Source organism: Trematomus bernacchii, unplaced genomic scaffold (genome assembly GCF_902827165.1).
Source record: "Trematomus bernacchii unplaced genomic scaffold, fTreBer1.1, whole genome shotgun sequence".
NCBI classification, from domain to species: Eukaryota; Metazoa; Chordata; class Actinopteri; order Perciformes; family Nototheniidae; genus Trematomus; species Trematomus bernacchii.
In genome coordinates, this window is record NW_022987782.1 from 147305 (window position 1) to 171388 (window position 24084).

At 42.0% G+C, this 24084-nt stretch overlaps 1 protein-coding gene across 1 annotated transcript in view; it reads left to right on the top strand.

Annotated features, from left to right (window-relative positions):
- The first annotated feature begins 1844 nt into the window (after positions 1-1844).
- The window catches only part of adgrb1a (adhesion G protein-coupled receptor B1a), a 108173-nt gene continuing 85933 nt past the window's right edge, over positions 1845-24084 (top strand). Inside the window, exon 1 of the mRNA XM_034149330.1 lies at positions 1845-2580. Coding sequence (XP_034005221.1) covers positions 1845-2580 — 736 coding nt within the window. The remainder of the gene's footprint in view (positions 2581-24084) is intronic.

Here is a 24084-nt window from a genome sequence, read left to right on the forward strand (position 1 = left end):
GCATAAATGACATATAATCACATGCTTCCTGTGCAATGTTTTAGCGTGGAACAAATGAATATACTTCGCCAATAATGAAGCTATATAATCCGTAACGGAGACCGAGATCTATGGCCCCAGAGATCACCTCCGTTACAGCGTGGTCATGGTTTAACTCCAATAGAATTGACTCTGCATTTTTGATCGCACTCTAGAAGCTATGAGTAATAAATACACTCCAAAATGATTAAATATCACTATTTCAGAGCAAAATAGTAATTACTCTGGAAAAAATACTCACCAATATTTCCTGTGTATCATGATTGGTTGGCTTTTAAACATATTTTTAAGAAGTAGAATTCATTAAAATGCATAGTATATTTATTTTCCTTTGATCATTGATATCAGAAACCTTAAATGAAATAAAGATCATTCTGAAGAGAAATGCCTAAAACATCATTGAATTGAACTATACTATTGTTAAACCCCTGTAGAACAACAAGCTGTATTCTAAACACTGACATATTATGTTTCTATAGTGTACAGATGGCAAACAGTTCCACATGCAGCCGATACAGAGCAACATCACTTTCCATGTATCATGTTTTTGGTCCCCTTTTATTCGGCTCTTTGCTTTCCTCTCCACTGATATGACTTTTTCTTTTGATTTCAACATCTTTACTCAGTGTTATCAGTACAGTACAAGTGGTCTCTTTTCCCAAATGTCAAATATGTATACCCACTGCATAGATCTACATTTGTTTATTTGTACTCTATTGCAAGTTAAGAACAGGATACAGGGGTTCTAATTCTCCACACAGCTAATGGCCAAAAAGCGCTCTAGACAGAACAATGTGAGTGACCTCTTTCATTTCCTCTCATATACACCTATGTTCAAGTCAAATGAGCTTTTCTTCTCATTTCCCCAAACTGTAGTTATTTAGCTGTGAAGATCATTTATCCTGCTTCTCATTATATTCTGTTCTTTTTAGTTCATATCTGCACTAATCATTCTGCTTTATTTTTAGTATACATCATTTTGTATACAATACCTTTAGCTGAAAGTGTGTATTTTAATTATACTGTGTCATAGTGTTTTCAATAAAAGAACATTAATTATAGCTTCAATCAGCAGAAGTGCTCTACGGGAAGCAGCCCTTCATATAATGTTCAAGAGCTGTGTAATAGAGGAAACCAGCCAAATCACAAAATAAACAGCTAAGTTATGAATCTGTATTTAAAGCAAAACATCTTCTAATGATTTTGGCTTTAATAAGAAAAAACAGAAAGGACTATTGATCATGGTGTTGTCTCACCCCTGATGCATTGGAGTAATGAATGGCTGCAGGTGTTGTGCTTTGGTAATTAATAGTCTTGTAATTGGACCAATTAATGAGCTAGCAGATGCAATCTGTGAGCAGACATTCTCTCAGGAGAAGACCAATCTGAACTCGCACAGAGAAGAAAAACTTAACTCAACTGCTGTCTGTCTGCCTCCATCTGCTTCATCTCCCTGTTGTTCTCCAGTGGCTGCCGTGGGTTTACAGAGCAAATAATACCAGCTGATTTGCAGAGAATAAGAGAATCAGTGTAATACCGTTCTGTCGTCTGATGAGATACAAACTCTAATTCAATTTCTGTCTCTTTCATTTCGCAGGTTCTTGTGAATCTCGGGTTGACTGATGCAGCCATGGGCCGATCACTGGACCTCTGAGAGCACCTACCCCCCCCCCCCCCCCCCCCTCACCCTGTTCCTCTCCACCCTCTATTCTTCCTCTGCCCTGCAGAGCTGGCAGTAGAGTCCTCCAGAGTCAGAAACCAGCCACCAGCCTGTGATACCTTCTCCCCCCCTTCATCTGTGCACCATGAGAAGTGTTGTTTCTCAGATTAGCGGGCCCCCCAGACGGCCCCTGCTGGCCCTGCTGCTGTATCTGGCCCCTCTGCTGCTGATGGAGGGTTGCTGCTACGCGGCCCCCTCAGGCCCGGAGTCTGACTCTTGCTCCACCCTAGTCCAGAGCCGCTTTTTCGGCTTCTTCCTGTCATCGTCAGCGTTCCCCAGCATGCCCTGCTCCTGGACTCTGCAGAACCCCGACCCGCGGCGCTACACCATCTTCCTCAAGGTCACCAAACCTACGGAGCACTGTGTGCCGTCACAGCTGCGCACCTTCCAGTACGAGTCCTTCCTGGAAACAACGCGCACCTACCTGGGCATGGAGAGCTTTGACGAGGTGGTGAAGCTGTGTGACGCCTCGGCCCCCGTGGCCTTCCTGGAGGCGGGAAAGCAGTTCCTCCAGATGAGGAAGGGTCTTCCTCGGGCAGGAAAGACCATGAAGGATGGTGATGGGGATTTCAAAACTGAGTACCTGGTGGTCGGGAAGCGAAACCCCAGCATGGCAGCCTGTCAGATGCTGTGCCAGTGGCTGGAGGACTGCCTGGCCTCCAGCACCTCCAGCAGGCCCTGTGGCATCATGCAGACCCCCTGTACCTGCTGGGAGCCCCCACCGCTGCTCAGTGAGGGGGATAGCTGCTATCACAATGGAGTTTACCTGGAAAACTGTTTACCCAGCGTGAAAGAGAGTGGAACAAATGCTGAGATAAATGGTGAGTAGGAAAGCTTTAATGGTTATTAAGCAAAAAAAAAAATATTACTCCTATTTACGGCTATTTAACAAAATAAATGACGCCTATTTTCTAAGGGGATTACATCATGGTTCACAAATGAACTTAAAACGCATCTAAGTGCTGAGATTAACGATTATCTGGGCTTCTCTGTCAAACAATCACGGAAAAAAAAAGCTTTTCCTTCAACAGAGAAAAGTGTATTTGTTTTATCTGACAAGGTCACCCTTGGAGTATAGCACGCTCTCAGCGAAATGACAGAAAATGGCATATGCAGTAGCGATCAAGCCGGTGGAAATGTGTATGATTTGTGGAAAGTGAGGATAATTGCATGTCATTGGGCCGAAAGCAAGTAAAGTGCTTTGGCTAAAGTAGAGGAGATAAAGAGGGACAGAAGGAGGCAAATGGAAGGTTTAGGGTTTCATCTGATGGAAGCCAGCTCGGTGACCTTGCGAGGTCGAAACCGTATTCCATCCCTCCGGTCCGGGGAGAGACACTCGATCGGCCTTCGGGAAACCTGTGGAAACAGAGGAGAATGAAGCGCTGATATCGGATAGCTCTGGGGCTTCTCAGAAGGGGGGGGGGGGTGATGTAAAGTGAGACAAAAGAGGAAGATAGAAGGAGAAGTGCTGCGATGGAATACTGGCCTGTGGCTTGAGGTCTAATTGTCTGCTGCTTGATCCCGCCCCCCCCCCCCCCTCTTTCCCCGGCAGACAGGATGTGGCCTGACATCTCTATCCTGGCTTCATCAGGACTATGGCCAGAGGGAAGGAACATTTCTCTGCTCCCTCTCTCCCCCTAACCTTTCCACCATCTCACTCTTCCTCCTCTCTCAGTCACTTCCCCTAATCAGCCAGTGGTCTTTCTCTCAGTCCTCCTCCTCCTCCTCCTCCTCTGAGCCACCACCAATCTTTCCCTCTCCAGGCTGATAGTGGGCTGATACTGAGCCAGTCGTGGGAAGCCAATGAAGCAGAGAAGATGTTGGGGTGGGTATCTCCTGCCTTATCCTCCTCCATTCTCCAGAGCGGCGAATATCCCCCAGCCTCCTCTCTGCTAGTTATGGCCCTTATGTAATCCCGCTTATGGTGTTCAACAGCGGGGCGTGGGCTGTTTGTGCCTTAAGGTGTGAAAAAAAAAATATTAACCATCCACTGTTGGCTTTTGTAGAGATGGAAACGCTTTATAGCTCTGTGTGCTTCAACCCACACGGGCGAAATGTCTTTCTGACGATAATCCTGCTTCAGAGTGGCGATGGAACCCTGTGATGAGCTGAAATAGAAAAAGGCAAGCAGGCGCTGAATATTTGGCTGGATGGCTCACTGGATGGATTGAATTGGCGGATGAAGATAAAAAAGGGGTGGGGTAATGGATTCTGTGTGGAAATAGGTCGGAGAGCCAGGCAGTTATGGCCCGCTGTGTAGAGGATGAGAGGAATAGATGGGTTGTGAGTGATGAATGAATGAAAGACAATAGACACAGTAGGGGAGAATAAAGGGGAGTGAAGAGGCTGACAGGCTGAGAGGGGAGTTGTCTCAGGTGAGGGGGCCTGATGAGGATGGATGGTTGTTGCTTGGGTCAGGCAGAACACAGCTGGCCCGGTTTGGTCCCAGAATCCTCAGTAACTGAGGAGTTCAGAGATTACAGCTGCCTCCCAGCATCCTTCACTCCCTCTCTGCAGAAGGACTGAGGTTCCGCCCAAAAGCAGAGAGAGGGGCGAGACCTTCTGTCAGCTCTGCTTAAGTCCAGCTTTTCGGTGGTTGGACAGGAAGTTTGGCGTCTTATTGTGTTGCTTTACCTTGTGCTGAACCTCTCCTCATATCGCCTTGTGTGTCTAAAGCTTAAAAAATAATGGAAATGCAACTTAAAACAGAGAGCAATTTCCCTTGTCCAAGCAGCTTAAAACTGTGAGGGCAGAGACAATTCAGATTATTGTAAATGGAAACTTCACATGTGCAGAATTGTAATCATTTCCTCTGGGGTCCCCTGAGGTGGCTTTATAATCGAGTGAATTGCCACTTTGTCTTATTCAGCCAGACATCATGTCACATTTAGTCAATACCTCGGGCCCAATATCTCTAGATACGTCCATAACAATCTGCACATCAAAATGTAACTCAAATGTTTAGAGCCTCCTCAGGAACTTTGACTCTTTAGGCAGGTGAAGAGATGAAGTGGGCGTGGCAGATGGACTCAGTACAGCAGATTCTTCTCGCAAAGTTTGTGTCCCACCACTGACCTGCATTTCACATTTCAACCAGAACAGAAATCTTTCTCTTACCCTTAAAACAGTTTTTGTTGTGTAACGTTAACCTCGCCATTCCATTATTCCCTAACTTGGCTTTAATGAGCTTACTTACCAAAGCATACTTGTCGGCACATATATTACAGAAAATGAAGAATTGGTCTGACTGAAGACCCGTGTTAAACATAATCCAGGGTTTGCCAACGTTTTTATCAAACAATTGAGTCTTCTGTTTGGTAAGCGGTTTGTTACTACTTTGTTTACTTCCGTAACATAGTGACATCACTATGTAACAATTGTGCTTCTATTGGCTAGCGCACCAAAGCATTGTACGTGAAAGTCTAAGGGGCGGGACATCAGTAAGCATTTGACCAATCACAACAGAGCCGGCCAGCTAACCAATCAGAGCAGACTGGGGTCTGGTTTCAGACAGAGGGTGAAAAGAGGTGCTGCAGCACAGGCAGTATGAGAAAAATAAAGAGCTTTTTGAACATTAAAGCATGGAGACATGTAGAGACACTACATACTGATATACACCTGAACATCAGCAGGAGAGGACTCTTTAAAGTAGAGACACTACATACTGATATACACCTGAACATCAGCAGGAGAGGACTCTTTAAAGTAGAGACACTACATACTGATATACACCTGAACATCAGCAGGAGAGGACTCTTTAAAGTAGAGACACTACATACTGATATACACCTGAACATCAGCAGGAGAGGACTCTTTAAAGTAGAGACACTACATACTGATATACACCTGAACATCAGTAGGAGAGGACTCTTTAAAGTAGAGACACTACATACTGATATACACCTGAAGATCAGCAGGAGAGGACTCTTTAAAGTAGAGACACTACATACTGATATACACCTGAACATCAGCAGGAGAGGACTCTTTAAAGTAGAGACACTACATACTGATATACACCTGAACATCAGCAGGAGAGGACTCTTTAAAGTAGAGACACTACATACTGATATACACCTGAACATCAGCAGGAGAGGACTCTTAAAGTAGAGACACTACATACTGATATACACCTGAACATCAGTAGGAGAGGACTCTTTAAAGTAGAGACACTACATACTGATATACACCTGAACATCAGCAGGAGAGGACTCTTTAATCAATATATTCCAGTATCACTGTCAAAAACGTCATTGTTGAAAATATTAGCTGACAATAAGCAATGACAATTTTGATGAATAAATGTTGACCTTAGTTTGATGCGGTCAATGTTCCTTCCAGTATAAAATCAGATGAGGTCAACCTCTAGTATGACCGATATAGAACAACTTGATTATCTGTCTCACTGTGTCAATAAGGTGATCAATAAGATGTGCTTAACCTACACTGATTCTAAAATGACCTCTTGATCCAATTTAAAGGTTGTGTTTTGTTACAGTTTTTATCAATATCACTGCAGTTTCAATTAAGTCACAGTTTCTCTGAATAGCAGAATGTTTGGGAGATATTAAAGCAGATCCTATAAAATGAAATTCAAAATATTTACAATTAGCGGCTTCACAGAAATGCCTAAAAAAGTTAAATAAATAATCCTGCCTTATTACATTAAGTCTATGTTTTATGAGCGTGGCTAATTGTGTGAACACAGCTCCTGGGCAGTGTGAGAAATCTTTAACCTTTAAGTTAAGAGGAATGGTGATTTCAGGGCTATTTTTGGAATGTTCTGACATTCAAATGGTCAAAGTTAAAGGTTTTGGGACAAAAAATTGGCTGATGGTCCAGAGATATTGGTAGCCCTCCAATGAGTGGATGTGTTTGAGTTGTGTCACGAAACGTGGTGTGGCACGGAGCAGGAGGAAGGATTTATTTGTTAGCCCTCAGCGGACAGCAGGGGAGGCAGTGAGTGATTAAAGGATGGAGGAGAGAGATGTGAGGAGATGAGAAAGCACATGACTCAATCTGAACAAAAGAGACACGTCTGTAATAGCTTTGAGAACGAGCCAGAAATGAATGGCAAAGCTATCTAAAGGTAAAGGCGGTCTGATAACGACTTACGCAATACAATGGGAGCATCAGGGGTGTGCTCGGTTGTACATAATGCACTTTCACAATTGACTTTCAGACATTTTTTATATGTAGAGTAATGATTAAAGCTTGAAAAATAGGCCTGCAAGCATAGAGTGACATGTTACTGTCTGCACTGGACACAGATAAAAGGCTCTTATAATAACAGTGTCACACTGCAAACAAAACAAGAAAATCATCATTTTGAGACAATGTTTGCTGGCTGGACAGACATGTTAATTTTTTACAAATGAACCCCCCAAATTGGCCAAAAAAGGTTAATGTAAAGCTCTTTATCAGATTTGAGAGGCTATATCCTTCAAAGTTATTCTATTTATATACAGCTCACCCTAAAATGCCCGAATGAGGTTTCAAAAAAGCAGCTTTCTCTTGCCTGATATTGTATACTGGTATACCACCATTACATCTATCACTCTCCCATAGTCGACTGTGCACTGCTCATTGTTTAAATGGAAGGCTTTGGGTTTGATCTGATGGAACTTTGAGCAGTTCTCATGAAGATGAGTCAGGAAAAATCAAGTGATTTGATCATATTTGCACTGTGTTTGTGTTTAATTTGTGAAAGGGTGACTTGTAATTCCATGACTTGAATTAGACCAATGAAAAAGCTTTATACCAAGAATAAATACTTGTACTTAACATCAGTCTCATCCAGTTTTCCATTATCTGCTGAAGTTGAACTTTACTTTTAATCAGACATACTAACATTAAAAAATCAACCATTTATAGATAATAATTGTATAGTTGGACTTGATAGAAAAAGACACATCTCTAAAAGGGAGATTTAATGGAGTCAACAGCACCAACAAGGTGAAACATCAGCTAAGTATATCCTTATGAAGGCCACTCTGTATGTCTGTATGGATATGATTGGATGTTGCCATTCAGCTTGAAGCACCTTCACTCTGATGCAGTGATTATAAAGCATGACTACAGCAGCTGATGCCAATCAGCTAATGCAAATGCAACTTAAGTGCTTTGCCTATATTCAAATGCTCCATACCACGAAACGTGCCACAAATTCAACTCTGATAGCATTTTGTTCAGAAGCTCCGAAACACTTCTGTTGTGTCCTCTGGGAAGGTGCAGTTTCAGTCCAGCTTTAAGATATAAAATAGACTTTTGGGTATAGTCCGACACAGGCCTAAAGGTCTCGTGGGGGGTGGTGTCCATATGAGGCTGATCAGTGAGTGAGTCAGTTCAGGAGATGCTAGAAGATGTCAGATCACAGACTAATCAGTTCTGCTTGACATAGTGATCGTGATGGAAGGATAAGGAAATAATAAAAAGCCAGACTCTGTCCAAAAAAGTAACAGCATGTGGAAAAAAGAAGGAGGAAACCCATAAAGCCTCCTGGCCTGCACTCCTCCTCCAGTGGCTGGCAGCTGGAAGATGAATGTGAGTTCTCTGTGGACCACAGTGCTGCTAAACTAAGGGATTTCCATCCCGCCTCCACAAGCAGCACTGAGGATTCCTAAAGCCGGTCGGATGCATTACCTCCTCTTCACATCCAGAGGTGGAAGAAGAACTCAGATCTTGTACTTGAGTAAAAGTAGAAGCAACACAGTGTAGGAATACTCTGTTACAAGTAAGAGTCCTGCATTCCAAATGTTCCTCAAATAAAAATATGAGCATCAAAATAAGTACCAAAAGTAAAAGTAGTGATTGTGCAGATTGGTCCATTTCAGAATAATATATATGATATGTTTTATAATGATTGATCATGAAAGTGTTCTCAAAGCTGGTAAAGTTGCAGCTAGTTTGAATGACTTTGTATACTGCAGGGTAGCTTGTGAATTTACTCCAGGTGGAACTAAAGTCTGAGTTAACACTTGATTATATTTCACATCATTCATCCACATCTGTAAAGTAACTAAAGGTATGAAATACATGTAGTGCAGTAAAAGTACACCATGTACCTCTGAACTGTAGTGGAGTAGAAGTACAGAGTAGCATAACATAGACATTCTCAAGTAAAGTACAAGTATCTCAAAATTGTAATTAAAGGTAGGGTAGGTAAGTTTGAGAAACCGGCTCGAGATCGCTAGAATTTGAAAATACACAACCGGAAAAAATCTGCCACTTCCTTATAGAGCCCCTCCTCCAACACACGAACGCGCACATGACCAATGAGGGCACGAGATAAGTTTGTGCCCCGATGGAAGGCTGACAGGCAGGTAGGCCATCCAGTTATTTTAGCCGGGCCGGCTAAAATGATTGGTCGTGCTTTTTACAGTATTACGGCTTCCACAGATGATATTTTTGTATGGATTTTTTGTCAAAGCATTTAAGATATTCATTGCTATCGGGATGTTAAGAGCATTCCATGGAATATAACAAAAAGTGTATCTCGAGCCGGTTTCTCAAACTTACCTTTAAATGCAGTAATTGAGTAAATCTACTTAGTTGCTTCCCACCTCTGCATCCATCCACGTGTACACACACATACACAGCACAGTATTATCGTAAATGACACACACTGGTGCAACCACACACTGGTCCCTCGTGACTGACTGTGGGTGGCTGACCGAGGGAGGGAAGAAAGCTGATTTTGTGTGTGTGTGTGTGTGTGTGTGTGTGTGTGTGTGTGTGTGTGTGTGTGTGGTGTGTGTGTGTGGTGTGTGTGTGTGTGTGTGTGTGTGTGTGTGTGTGTGTGTGTGTGTGTGTGTGTGTGTGTGTGTGTGTGTGTGTGTGAGCGTGTGGAGGGAGCGAGGTGCGGTGTTAACCACGGGGTGCAGCGAGTGGGCAGCAGTAAACTGACAGGTGATGGCAGGAAGTTGCTCTGTGCTGGTGTAGCGCTCGCTCCGCCTGCAGGGAGCCATCAGCCTGTCTGAGTGCTTTTCATATGGAGGCAAGGAAAACAATTACCCAACGTGTTCCTGGTGGTGTGGTCACCTCATGTTCACCTCACAGAGGATCAGTGCAATTATTAGAGATTGGTGGCTGTGAATATAAACGTCACAATTATATATTTCCACGTCAGATCAATTTGATTTACAATCCTCATTGATGTCAGTAAATGTTAAACAAATAAAGGGAGAAGTATTCTAGGAGACATGCCGCAATGCCGAGTCCAGCTCTGAACCATGGGTCAACTTTTCAAAGGATGGACCAATGTCAGGCATTTGGCATCATTAGCGCTTTACTGCTGTGCCTCCTTTTGAAAGGACTGCTGGATTACAATACACTGGTGTTACAGTTCTACAGAGTAAACAGTCTGATAGACATGTGGGTCAAACTCCAGCAGACGTTCTGATGGGCGTAAAGACACCGCCTCCAAACCTTCTTACTTTGTGTATGGTCATGTGGATTGCTTTTGGATTCTGCACTAATATGAACAAAGATAAGGAGTAGCCTCTATAGAATTTGGTCATCCTTTATTAAATATGTTCTTTTATTTGTTTTCTTTAACAAACAATGGCACGTCAGGTTACTAAAGTCTGCTGAATGGCAGCTTGTGTCCTCATAGCTCCTTTGTCAGAAAGGCACTTGCAGGCGGTGACCAAAGCCCGTCTCTATTACAACTAGACAATGTATTATCGCTGTTGTATGACAAACTAGAATCGGCCCGTTGGGATTACCAAAGCAAACGTTTTTATGTTTGGGAGAATTTAAGAAATAGTTTGGTTACAGGGCATACATAACAATCAAGATACAGTTCAAACTGAAATAATGAAATAACAATCCACAGATCAAATAAAAGATAAATGATTAACCATAACTGATAAGAAATAGCTAACAGATAACAGATATATCATTTATACTCATAATTGTCCAATCTTACCACAGGGTCATGAGTGATGTTTTGTGTTCTATATCTCAGCAATTGATCTCAACCTTCATCAAAAGTAAGGACTTGTTTTCAGATGATCAGTTCATTTATATATTCCATAAATGTATATTCCATACATTTATTTGACCAGATTCTTCCATTCTGGATTATGAAGTTATTATCTTTGAACCAGTTCCATGAAATGTGTTTCATAATTGCTCCTCTTATTGTTATGAATAAGTAAGATTCTTTCAATTTCTTCCACATTTCTTATAGTTATTTTCCCAGTAGCCACTTCAATCTTTACAAGTCCAAAATATATGACTATGGTTTGGTGTTAATTCTCTCCAGTCATTTGAAATGAAAGTAACATAAAGTGTCCGCCCAGCCGATGGGATCTAAACAATGATCTTTTGAGTCTTTCTAATGGTGGTTCCTGTCTGAAAGATGCCGTCAAAAACAAGCTTCTCCCCTTTTTGCTACAATATCCCTTTTTCCTGAGAAGTTCAAATATTTTAACGCATGGAGCGGCCACAAAGAAAAAAGGGTGCACTCAGAAAAAGCTATTTTTCTGGTGGCAGTAATATACAGCTGCATGCACTCTGAAACATACTGAAAAAAGACAATGCTGTTCAGAATAAGTGGTCCTTACCCAGCTGTGTACTGTCATTGCTTTTGTTACAAACATTACACAAATGGAGTAGCCTATATATTATTTTGGTCATACTTCATTAAATGTGTTCTGATTTTTCATTCAATTAAAATGTTCTTTCAACCAAACATCTGGCAGGTCAGCCTTCTAGAACATATAAAGTGCACTGAAATGCCAGTTGATGGCCTTTTGTGGTAGCCTGAATGAGAATATATGTAGTGCCTATCCAAGACATTTAGAGACTGAGCCTGAATATTAAAGCAGGCGATCAAACAGAACCAGCCCGGGGTTAAGGTTACAGTTTTCGCTGCGGAGCTGACAGACCCAGCCTCTACAGAAGTGAACAACTTAGCATTTTAAAACTGTTTAAGGCGATGACCCTCCGCTGAAGAAGTGTCTGGCCTTCAGCAGCTCCACCTGTTCTCTGTCAAAGGACTCACTTGAACTTAAAGTCAGTGTGAAGCGACATGAGGAATGGTCTGTCTCTTCCTCCAGGCTTCCTGTGGACGGACGGCCTCTCTCAGGTCCCTCTCCACGCGGCTTTATTAAACATTCATGCTTTAATTAAGCAATTTTACCTTCGCTACTTACCGAGTGATGATAAAGGCACTGCTCTAGGATGAGCGAAGAGATGTGTGTGTGTGTGTGTGTGTGTGTGTGTGTGTGTGTGTGTGTGTGTGTGTGTGTGTGTGTGTGTGTGTGTGTGTGTGTGTGTGTGTGTGTGTGTGTGTGTGTGTGTGTGTGTGTGTGTGTGTGTGTGTGTGTGTGTGTGTGTGTGTGTGTGTGTGTGTGTGTGTGTGTGTGTGTGTGTGTGTGTGCTACGTGAGAGAGGTCATTAATTTCCTGCCATAAAGGAAAGTGTGCGGATTAGAGAAAAGGCAAGTTGAACTTCTCCCCCCCCTCATCAGTCATGTGTGACTGCAGGATGACGTCAGCTCGTCACCGTTCACTCCTTTCTCCTCTATTTTACACTTCATCAAACATTTTCTTTTTTAAGGAGAAATCCAGTAGAGTCGAGGATAATATAAAGTCCTTTCCCCCCGTCGGAAAAGTGCTCTATAATGAGAGACTGCGGTGTGTCTTTGAAAGGTGAAATTGTGTGAGACAATCAGAGTGTGTGTGCACACTGCCAGTCTCCTTGGTGTGAGGACATTCAGCGGCGGCCGACTGACGCTCTTCAGATTTGACGAGTCGGACAATGAAGATGAATTACTTGGAGCATGCTGAAATGTTCGGGGTTATTGCTGCTGTGTACCAGAGCTGGATAGCAAAGCTGTCTATATGTGTGTGTGTGTGTTTGTGAGTGTGTGTGTGTGTTGTTGCATCTTTGTGCCTCTGTGTCCTTGTTAAGAGCGGGCACTCGCTCTGCGGGGCGGCTGTAAGGCTCTCTCCACGGTGGTGTCACCTGGAATGACACCCAGAGGTGACACGCTGTCAGACCACACACCCACACAAGACGTAGGGCACAACACACACACTCACACACACACACACACACACACACACACACACACACACACACACACACACACACACACACACACACACACACACACACACAGACTAGATCTTGGCCAAGAGCTGCCAGATCCAAGAATATAGCTCATTAGTGCAGACATATCCCGTGTGGTCTTCTAAAGGCATGCACACACAACTCCGCACGCATAATCAGGAAATGTACACACACAGACCAACACACACCTAATTTCCTGAACTTAATACAATAATGGATCACTTTTCAAAAGTGAAGTGTGCTTTAAATCACAATTAACCAAATGAACCATAAAGGATGTATTCAAGGATTCAAGGATCATTTATTGTCATTATGCAACACAGCGTGGCACTATGGGATGCAGTTGTATCTTGTTTCATTACGCTGCACAGGAAACACATGAAGAACAGAAACATTAGTATTGAAGTGCATTTCTGAAGGACATGTTTTCAATGGGCAGCAGGAGAAATGTAAAAAGACAGCAATAATAGTGAATGATCTAGACACTAAATATGCCCTGCATCGTTCAATAAAAAAAGATTAAAACAGGTATCCTTTCAACAATACAGACACACACACATATCTTTCAACATATAATGGAATTTCAAGCAGCAAGGCTCACAGGCATTCTGTATTACTTTCAAATATGTTAATTCTTCTTTTCCTGTAGATCAACTTTTTCATTTCATGTTAAATAACATCTTTAGGTGTGCATGTGGCACCTATCCATCTCAATGATACTTTCATATATTTGCTTTCATTTCTAAACTCCTGGACCTAAATAGATCAGATGGGTTTCAACTAAATGTTTTCTTCTTTCTCATGTTTTCTTCTTTCTCATGTTTAAAATTGTGAAAGTAAAAAACATATCTGTGTTCTCTGAGATTTCAAGTCTCTGATATAATGAGAATCAAGTTGTGATAATAGGAAAATAAAGTTGTATTTTATTAAATAATATTTAATATTTAAAGGAAAAAAATGCAATATTGAAGAGGATAAAGTCAAAACATTTGCGAAGAAAATATTATAATATTAAAATGTACTTTTATAAACAAATGAGAGCATCATTGTCAGGGTTTGGAAGGAAGGCAAGACCCAAACGCAGTACACAACTAGAGGTCAAGTAGTTTGAACAAAAAGCAAGCTTTCATCCACAAAAAATAAGATTACCAAGAAAACAAGGAAAATGCACAAAGTGGGGAACAGGAACAAAACCAGGAACACGAGGTGCAGGAGCCCAGGGAAACCAACAGGTACAGGCATGGGAAACCAACGACCACCCAACAAGGAGCTCAAGGGAAGACAAGACTATAGAGACACAAGACCAATTACAAGAGCTGGGGGGGCAACTAGGGATGCCAGCGATTATTCGATTTTTCGAATATTCGTTGCAGTCTCCATAATCGAAAATTATTTTTCAAAATTCGTTTTTATTTATATATTTTTTTATTATTATTTATGTTTTTCTTTTTTTTCCTGGCTTAGTTTCAACCAAAATATAGACTAATGCTAATAATAGTAATAGTATTAATAATTGTAAATGGCCATTGGTCACACCACCAGTTTGTTTTACTGTAAACTTGGAGGAAACCGCAGACTGCTGCTGCCTGCTACAGCCTGCTACAGCCTGCTACACACCGACCCCGCCCCCCCCCCCCTTCTCCGTCACACGTGCGATTGATTTATTGGCGATATACAGAACAGTGAGAACAACACAACTAAAGATTAACAAAGAAGAGTTCCTCGTGGAACTACTTCGAACTGACAAGTGCAAATGAAGTAAAATACAAGCTTTTAATATTCGCCAGGGCTGTCCGATTTTCGAATTTGATCATAGTCAGTTTCTGGCATCCCTAGGGGCAACCCGTGAACACTATCAGACAATCACTGGGAAACTAAAGACAGGAAGTGAAACTAGACCAGACACAAAGATGTAATACTTTCAAAATAAAACTGAAAAACAAACAGACTGTGACAATCATGTGTGAAATTAGTTTTAATGACCTGAAGTCAGGTTTAACCAATAAGAGCCCAAGAAAATAAAAGTGGTCACATGATGTGTGAGTCAATGTGAAGCAGCAGCTGGAGGACAGAGGGCCCAGGGTCATGGCTATCACATCAATGATGTCTTGTAGGGGAATCCTAAAACATGCAAACTTGATGTAATGTATTATATTGTACTTTAGTTCTCCAAATATCAGATATGTTTTAATGCTTGTGGAAATGCAGACTGGAAAGAGAAAGAGAGATAACCCACACAAAATGTTCCCTGGCCAGAACATCAGGGATATCATTACAAACCCAGTTAATGATTGGTTAATGAGGGTTGGCTATCTGCAGGAACCAACAAATGTTTAAGTCACCCCCTCTGTGTTACAAGTCTTAAACCAAAGCCAAGGTCATCAGACACCCTCATTAACCTGTTAAGCCCCAAGCCTGTTTTTCAGGTCTCAGGCTCGAAAATGACATTCCCAGAACAAATGACTATATCTTCCCTTCTAAAAGGGGTAAATGAATAATCTTTTTTCTCAACGCAATGATACACCTCTGAGTTGGATGTAGAAAGGTTAGAATCAATATAGATGTTTTTATTTTAAAGTAAATTCAGATTGAACATAGTAAAAAAATGTAAATTATAGTTTCCGTCCAAATAAAAAACATTACTTATAGTGAAAACCACCCTTGAATGATGGGATAGTAGACTAAAAGCTTTAGGAATCTATACTATAACATATAATAAGTACCCTGGATCAAGATTGATGCAAAACAAGTGACATTTGACATTTTTAGAGAGATTTAGAAAAAAAAAACCCACCTCTGGGGTCCTTTGGGTGCATATTCCATATCTCTGGAACCCATCGACCTCTTTTTAACCGTTAGAGCCAATAGAATCGAGAGGGAATTCCTAAATCCATCTAAACATTAGCATTGGTGAATGAGAGTGATGCGCAGCCAGAATGCCCAAAACCGGAAGCTCTGTTACACTCTATATCAGGGGTGGGGAACCTCCGGCCCCCGGGCCGTATACGGCCCGCGAGACCATTTGGTACGGCCCTCGAGGTAATTTGTAAACACACGCAAAAAAGAAAACAATTAAAGAAATCTAGACCGCAAAAAAGTTAAACAAGCGAGTGCCTGTTTTTCCTGGCCAAGGTCAGGGTCCTTGAACACAACACGAGCCTAACTTGTCATCACGTGGTATATGTCTCGTCTGACAGGGGTGTAGTTCTGACAGAGAGCACCAGAACGTCGCTCCGGCACTTCCAAAAATTGCAGTTCTGGTCGCACAGTGATGATACTTATACCATTGGAATCTGTGGAATCTCAGCTTCCATATGATATCTTGTTTGTGCAGATCCGATGAAGTATAAACGATTGCTACCGTGAGTTATGTGCTAAGTGTGTTAGCACTCTTTCGCTTGGTGCTAATTCAGAGGCTTGACGTTAAAGTTGTGTTTTGTTTCCTTAAAAATTGTTCATATAGTCCGTTAGCTGAGTTTCTTCCCGTTAAGTGGGTATGACACATTCATAGGTTGTTAAATGTTAAGAAGCCCTGAGACACAGTTTCCCCGCCGGCGGGGGCTTAACAGGTTTTAATAGTATTTTTACACCAAAGTGACTCATGCCTCAGTCATACCAATCATAAATAATAGAAACATAATCAGCATAAGAAATGCCAGTATCTCAACTCTTTCCGTGCAATGAAACGGGTTTATAATCAACAACCAGAGCCGCTCCTCATTCCGTCTTCTGTGTTGAGATCGATTGATTTACTCTCATTTATTTCCCATCAAAGCATCACAACACGATTAGCTCGTGCCTTTTCACACTTTCATTCATGTGCAGCATAGACTTTTTTATCTTTTCATTGCCTTCCTCTCCGCTAAAGATTATATTGCTCAATCTACTCTTAAAAGAAAATTACAATTAATTATGTTCTGGCATTGTGAAGAACAAATGGTGTTATTGCAGCTCAGACGCCCAGAGGCACTGATGGTACATCTTTTCTGTTTCAGCTGAACACATTCTCTCTCCTCTCCAGATTTGGCTCACTTCATGAGCGGATCACTCATGTATGATCTTTATCTGTAGTGTGAGCGCTGTCATTCTGTGCTAAAGCTCCTGCTTTCAATTTAGGAGCTCAATTTGGTTTCAATGCATTGATAGTTGGATTGTTGAATTGTTAAAAGCTATCCTTGGACTCTGTGGTTGCTGACATCTGCAAAAATCCATCATTTGTGCTCAGTTCAGCTGAGAGGAGGTGGTCAGTAGAAGAAGAGTGAATGAAAAGCTGAAGACATGACGCAGACGCAGAAAAACAGCCACCAGTCAGAGTGAGGTTGTGTTTGAAGGGTGGAGCAGTAACTTACCTTAAAGAGGTTCATATCAGTATGTAGTGTCTCTCCTGGGACATGTCTCCATGCTTTAATGTTCAAAAAGCTCTTTATTTTTCTCATACTGCCTGTGCTGCAGCACCTCTTTTCACCCTCTGTCTGAAACCAGAGCCCAGTCTGCTCTGATTGGTTAGCTGGCCGGCTCTGTTGTGATTGGTAAACCAGATGTCCCTCCCTAAGCCTATCATGTACAATGTGTTGAAGCTCTAGCCAATAGGAGTGCAAGTGTTTCATATTGATGTCAGTGTGTTACAGAAGTAAACTCCCTCTGGAGGGAACACAGGAATTGTAGCCTTTGCAGACCATTTACATGCACTAAAACCTATATAACACTTTAAAGCTCTTAAAATCTTCATAAAATAGTTTTTTTTACAACAATCTGAATTTGATCTCTCAATTTGAGCACCAGCAATGTTGTTGGATAATCATGCTTTCTTTTATTTAAGTTTTAAATAAAGTTAAACTTACAGCAACGCCCAGCCAACAGTTACACTGAGAAATAAAGTGACAGGAACTGAGATGAATTCACAGATCAGAACATTAGTGTACAGCACGGGTCCAATTCAAGAAGTCACATGCAGGTGTGTAACTCCAGAATAAAAAAGTTACTCAAAGACTGACTAAGTTCTGAATAGAATTTTTATCTTAGCATTATCTTAACTTATCTTATATTATGTTTTAAATTCATTATTCCTGAAATAGATAAACACAAAGAACTTTGCAGAAAGTAGACTGTATTACACAGACAAATACAATTGTAAAACTCACCTGTCTTTTCTAAGAAACCGATAATTATGGTTTCCCATCCAAACCAGCTAAGCGCTGCTCGCGTTCTCAGAGCCACACTAAACATTTATTAGCAAAACAAAATTAAGAAATGGCCCCAAAACAATAACCGGCAACACTGTCAGATGTTGGGCTGCAGTGTTGTTAGGATGACACATCTAAGACTGCACTCGACACAGAGCTGCATCAAATCAAGTTCATCTCCAGGTTCACAGTTTTCATGATGTTCACCACTGGAATTTCTCTTTTAATTCTCTGAATAAATAAGTCTATGGTGTTCAGAGGTGACGGTGAAGTGGTTAAAACATGTATATCTAATGTTTATATTAAGGAAAAAGTCCTTTTATTTTCAAAATGTCACAAAAATAGATTTCCGGGACATTCTTATGATGTCTCCATTGTGACTTCAAGACTTTCATCTTTCGTGTCTGCCTTAGATGAGGGTTCTGTTGACTTGCACTGCCTGTTCCAACAATCTTAGAGGTTGATTTCCTGCCATTCTGTGCCTGCTTTTCCTTTACAATTGTGAAGCATTTTATTCTAGCCTTTGAAATAGATGGAACATCTCTATTTGAAGAATGAAAACTGAAATTGAATGCAAACACTGAAAAGGCCATGTTGGAAGTGCTCAGTCGTCTGAGCTATTACATTGATTTCATTTATTTTTAATCACCACTCTTCATGCCGACATTTTTGTGGAGCGCTGTTTGCCTCGAACAAAATGAAAACGTATATTCAGAAGCCGGTTTGTCAGCTTCCAGGCTACTAAGTGGAAATTCATTCCCTTCCATTGTGGTGGGTCCCTGTGTAACCCTGGAGCCTTAAGCACCAGAAGACAGCAGAGCAGTGCATCTGCTGCAAATGCTCTTTCATAAAAAGCAAATGTCTGGCTGCTGATGTTAGCAGAACAATTGTTAATGACCGACACGCTGCAGCACAGACAGGAGGTTCATCCATGAGCTTCTGGAGCCATAATCACTGCAGACACAAGACAGTCCGTACAGTAATGAGACGCCAGGTTTTTCCCAAAGAACCCTCTAATATCTCCCTGCTTTCATACCTTTAAGGCTAAAGTTAGGGCTGTGGTTCAGTCTGGCACGACACCTTTTTGCAGATATTATATTCCTCAAGAATGAAAGGAAATGTTCCACATCAAGAGGACACAAAGCTCCTCCTTGGTTCCTGATTCTGATGTGTCAAGTCTAGACACATTTTTCACACACCAGTGTCCAATTATAACTAAAGGTATTCACCTAAATGTAGATGTTTCTAGTTTTTGTTGCCACGGTTTTTGTAGGTTTGTTTGATCCAACCCAGTCCCACCTAAAGTCGTAAATCCCTTGGAAAAACATGCTTTTGTTTCTTTAAAGGTTCAGTCATTTTTTGTATTTAAAATGTCCAGTCAGCACTGATTAAGGAGCATTCTTAAGCAGTCTTCTGGTTCAGGATTCTCACCAGATGTTGGAACCTGACTCCAGGATTTTGCTCCAATTCATTTACAATAGCTTTAGTAAGTGATAAGGTCTGTCTCACATTCAGTCTGTGCATCCCAAAGGCCTGTCATGTTGTTCTTCACCAAACTGGGAAAACAAATCTTTACGGAGATGGCATCGCCCTGTTGAAACAGGAAACATTAACTGATGGCAGACAGGTAAAGCACATGCTGGTCTTAATATATAAATATTCATACAGTACATGAGTCAGTCTTAAAGACAGATTCATCCTTCAAGTGATATACTGTAAGGTAACAGATGTACAAGTATCTTTTGGGGTAAGTAGTAGTAGTAGGTTCAAAATTGTCATGATATACAAATAAAAACAAAAAAACACTGGTTTGACATAAGATTTATAATATAAAAGGAAAAAAAAGATAGTAGAGATCAGTTTCCTCAAGGTCTTCCTGCTGGTTGCTGTCCAGAAAGAAGGTCACGGATAGTTTTTTGGCTATTTCTTTTGGCATTTCACTGTCAAACCATTATTCCTTTATTTCTGTAAATGAGCTGCCAGTAGTTTTTTTGGGACTCTCACTGCACCACTACCAATACTGCCAAATCTGTTTCTGTATCATGGCGGCTGTGTCTCAGGAGGTGAAGCGGGCCTCGACCCAGCAGGAGGTTGGAGGTCTGAATCCCCGGTCCTGCACCTCGGCATGAACAGGGGACATTCAGAACGTTTGTGCAGTCAAGAGAGTTGAAGGTGAACTGAGTTGAAACCCTAAAAGTAAACCTAATGGACAGAAGGACTGTGCTTTGGAACCCCAAGTCTAGATCAAACCCTGAAAGACCCTACAAGTGCATCCGGAAAGTATTCATACCCCTTAACGTTTTTCACATTTTGTTATGTTACAGCCTTATTTCAAAATGGATTAAATTATTTGTTTGTCTCAACATTCCACAGACAATACCCCATAATGAAAAATAGAAAACGTTTTTAAAGAATTTTTCGCAAATGTGTTAAAAATAATAGAATGAAATATCACATGTACATAAGTATTCACACCCTTTGCTATGACACTGACAATGAAGAGAGAAGGGCCTTAGTCAGAGAGGTGACCAAGAACCCGATGGTCACTCTGACAGAGCTCCCCATCCAAGCTGAGGGAGCTTGAGACAATCCGCAAAGAAGAATGGGAGAAACTGCCCAAAGATAGGTGTGCCAAGCGTGTGGCATCATGCTCAAGAAGACTTGAGGCTGTAATTGCTGCCAAAGGTGCTTCAACAAAGTATTGAGTAAAGGGTGTGAATACTTATGTTTATGTGATATTTTAGTGTTTTATTTTTTATTCATTTGCAACAATTATTTTAAAACTGTTTTCACTTTGTCATTATGAGGTATTGTGTGTAGAATGTTGAGAAAACAAATTAATTGAATCCATTTTGAAATAAGGCTGTAACATACAAAAATGTGGAAAAAGTGAAGGGGTATGAATACTTTCCGGATGCACTTTACATGAAACTCATTCGTCAGGTTTATAGCTGCACCCACCTAAGTGGAGGCGGGAGCTGAGAACTTCACCGTCACACCTCCAGCTGCATGTTCCTCCCCCACAGGCTCTCCCTACATGGCCCACCAGGATGGTCCCCCAGCGGCCCCCTGCCACCTCCTCATACATTTCTCTCAGCTTATCTCAGGCTGCGTCTCTGAGTCACAATGCAGTCACATCCCACACTGTGTGGGGAGACAAGGGCTTCTGATGTATGAGAGTGTTATAAAGCGTGGGCAGAGTAAACCTCATTGCTCAGAGATCATAGTGTGTGTGGTGTGTGTGTGGTGTGTGTGTGTGTGTGTGTGTGTGGTGTGTGTGTGTGTGTGTGTGTGTGTGTGGTGTGTGTGTGGTGTGTGTGTGTGTGTGTGTGTGTGTGTGTGTGTGTGTGGTGTGTGGGTGTGTGTGTGTGTGTGTGTGTGTGTGTGTGTGTGGTGTGTGTGTGTGTGTGGTGTGTGTGTGTGTGTGTGTGTGTGTGTGTGTGTGTGTCTGAATCTGTTTGTATGTGAGCCAGTGGATCCGGGGCGTACAGGTTAGTGATCCCTGGACGCCTCTGAATATATTTCATACGCTGCAACGTGCCGTATGGGTTTTAAATGGAGCTGTTAAATGCGCTCCCGAGTAACTTGAAGAAACGCTGAGGAGAAAAAACAATGACGCATGCATCATCTGAGTGAGTGAAAAAGCTGGAGAGAGTTAAGGACACACCGGAGCACAGCGGGGGCGATTTTCAGTCTTAATAGCCATGTTAAATGTTGAGGGGGCGGGGAATCCACTCAAGTCCGTGGAGGAAATAGAGACGCAGGCTCTGGCAGTTCCCATAGGAACACTTTAGCCTGATGCCCGGTGCTGAGAGGTTTCTGGGGGGAAGACAACCTGTAAACAACACCCGGCTGCAGAGAATGTACTTTTCAGCAGCTCTCAACAGCTTTTTAACCGCTGTGAAAATCATGCATATCACTTCGCAGCCCGGCTGGCAGAGACTTCCAAAGTAATTGCAGCTGAGATGTTTGACAGGCATTTGGACTAGAGTGGCCGCATGCAGTCTGAGCACGGAAGCTTTATCAGTAGTCGTCTCAAACCAAGACGGATGTGTGTTGAGAAGGACAAAAAGCAGTAAAGAGCCTTATTTCTGCGAGCTGTCAGTCAGAGTGGAGAAAAAGAAAGAAAAGCATCTGATCCCTGTAGTGGAAGACCTTTTCAGCCTTTCCTTATCGTTCCCTCTGAAATGGGGCATTCATCTTCGGAATTGAAATGTCTGCTTGGCTGACCTGCACCTGAAACCAAAGAGCGGCCCATGATATGTATTTATAGACAATGGGTTGGGGCTGAGCGTTTCAGAGATGGGGCCGCTGTGGAAGGTGAGGGGGGGTAATGGTTTGTGGCTCCTTGGATGTTGACTGACACAGACTCATGCTGATTCATCAATCTGTTGGAGAGTGTGGGATTGGTTTGTGAGTGGATCACAATTGAAGCATCCATTTACAGTAGTAGCATTTAGTTTCCTATTTTCCCTGCAGGAGTTTGACTAATACATGGGTTTTAATAAAGCTCCTTTCTGACAAACACTTGACATGTGCTGGCAGTTTGACGTATGCTTTAAAAGGTGTCTGAGTCACATTCCTGTAAAGATTAGAAATCAACATTCAAGCAACACATTTAACTCCACGTAACTCTGAACTGAACGCTGTCATATTATCACAGAAACTACAGAGGCAGAGGGTCGGTTTGCACAAATAACCACATAGCGCCGGCCTTGTTCCTGTACCCCGCAGCCTCTATATTTATAGAAATGGAAGACTACTATTACATGAGTACCTGGCTAAGTTGAACACAGTTTTGCTCATTTTATTTGAATAGCTTATTAAAATAAATGGTGCCATTCAAGGTGTACATCAGTAGTTTTCATTGTTTTTCATTTTTGTGACAAACAGACAAACAGTGTGAAATCCGACAGGGCCATCATGGGTCAAATAAAATGCTTATTATCAAGTAGAAAGAAAAAAAACAATATACAAACAGACATACAACAATACTGTACATATGCACACACCTATACATTTGTTTACTCATTTATGTACTTAAATACTTCTTAGTGCATACCATAGACTGTATATATAAATGGACGTAGGGTCCGTGACGTCACCCATAGGATTCTGCAGAGTTGCAGAGAAGCCCTTAGTAGGCGGAGTCGGCCACTAACGGCTCGACAGTGACGTCAGAGTCTAACTCCCGCCTGCTCCAGCCTGCTCCAAATAAGGGCAAAGAGGCGGAGCCGAGGCGGGACCTGCTGCTGAAGCACAAGGCGGGGCTCCAAGCTCCCGATCTAGCTGAAGCTAGCAAGCTAGGCTAACATGCTCACATGTTCATGCTCACTTAATAAGCCTTGTTCAACATCAGTTCTTTAGCTAATACTACAGCGGGTTGCAGGCGAACTGAGTCCGTGTTTCGCTGCATTCCTTGATCTCCAGTTATAATGCCGGACTCCGCCGCCGGGACGCCGGAGCTAACGGAGCCGCAGGGGTCTAGCTAGCTCCCTGCGGCTCCGTTAGCTCCGGCCGGCGGATTCCGGCGGCCACCACTGAGATAATTGGGTCCCCTTTTAACATTTGCTCCCGTTTAGCATTATGGGCGTCATAGTCTTACCCAAGGCTGAATCATAAACTAAGCTGTATATATATATATATATATATACACATGTATAAAGGGTTACGTCCTTAGCTGGCTAATAAGCTATATAACAAGCTAAGCTAACAAGCACACAAACACCTGCTAACGGGGTTAACATGTATAATATTATCATTTTACTCAACGAAAAAAGCTGAGAGTAGACTTCTTAGAAGTTCTGTTTAGTACATTCAACCGCACAGCACGACATTTTAATTGTCTGGTATTTGTAACAACATTCCCTAAAAGGCACAATCACCACGAACACGGCTAAAGGGTCAAGTACAGTAACTACAACTAGCTAACGTTGTAGCCTAGCAGAGTGGACAAGTTGCTGTTAGCTGACAGTGAGGCACGTACCTGTCCATCAATGTGACCACGCCCTAATTTATGCAAAACTTTAAGACCTAATATAAATAAAAGGGTCGCGTTATAAA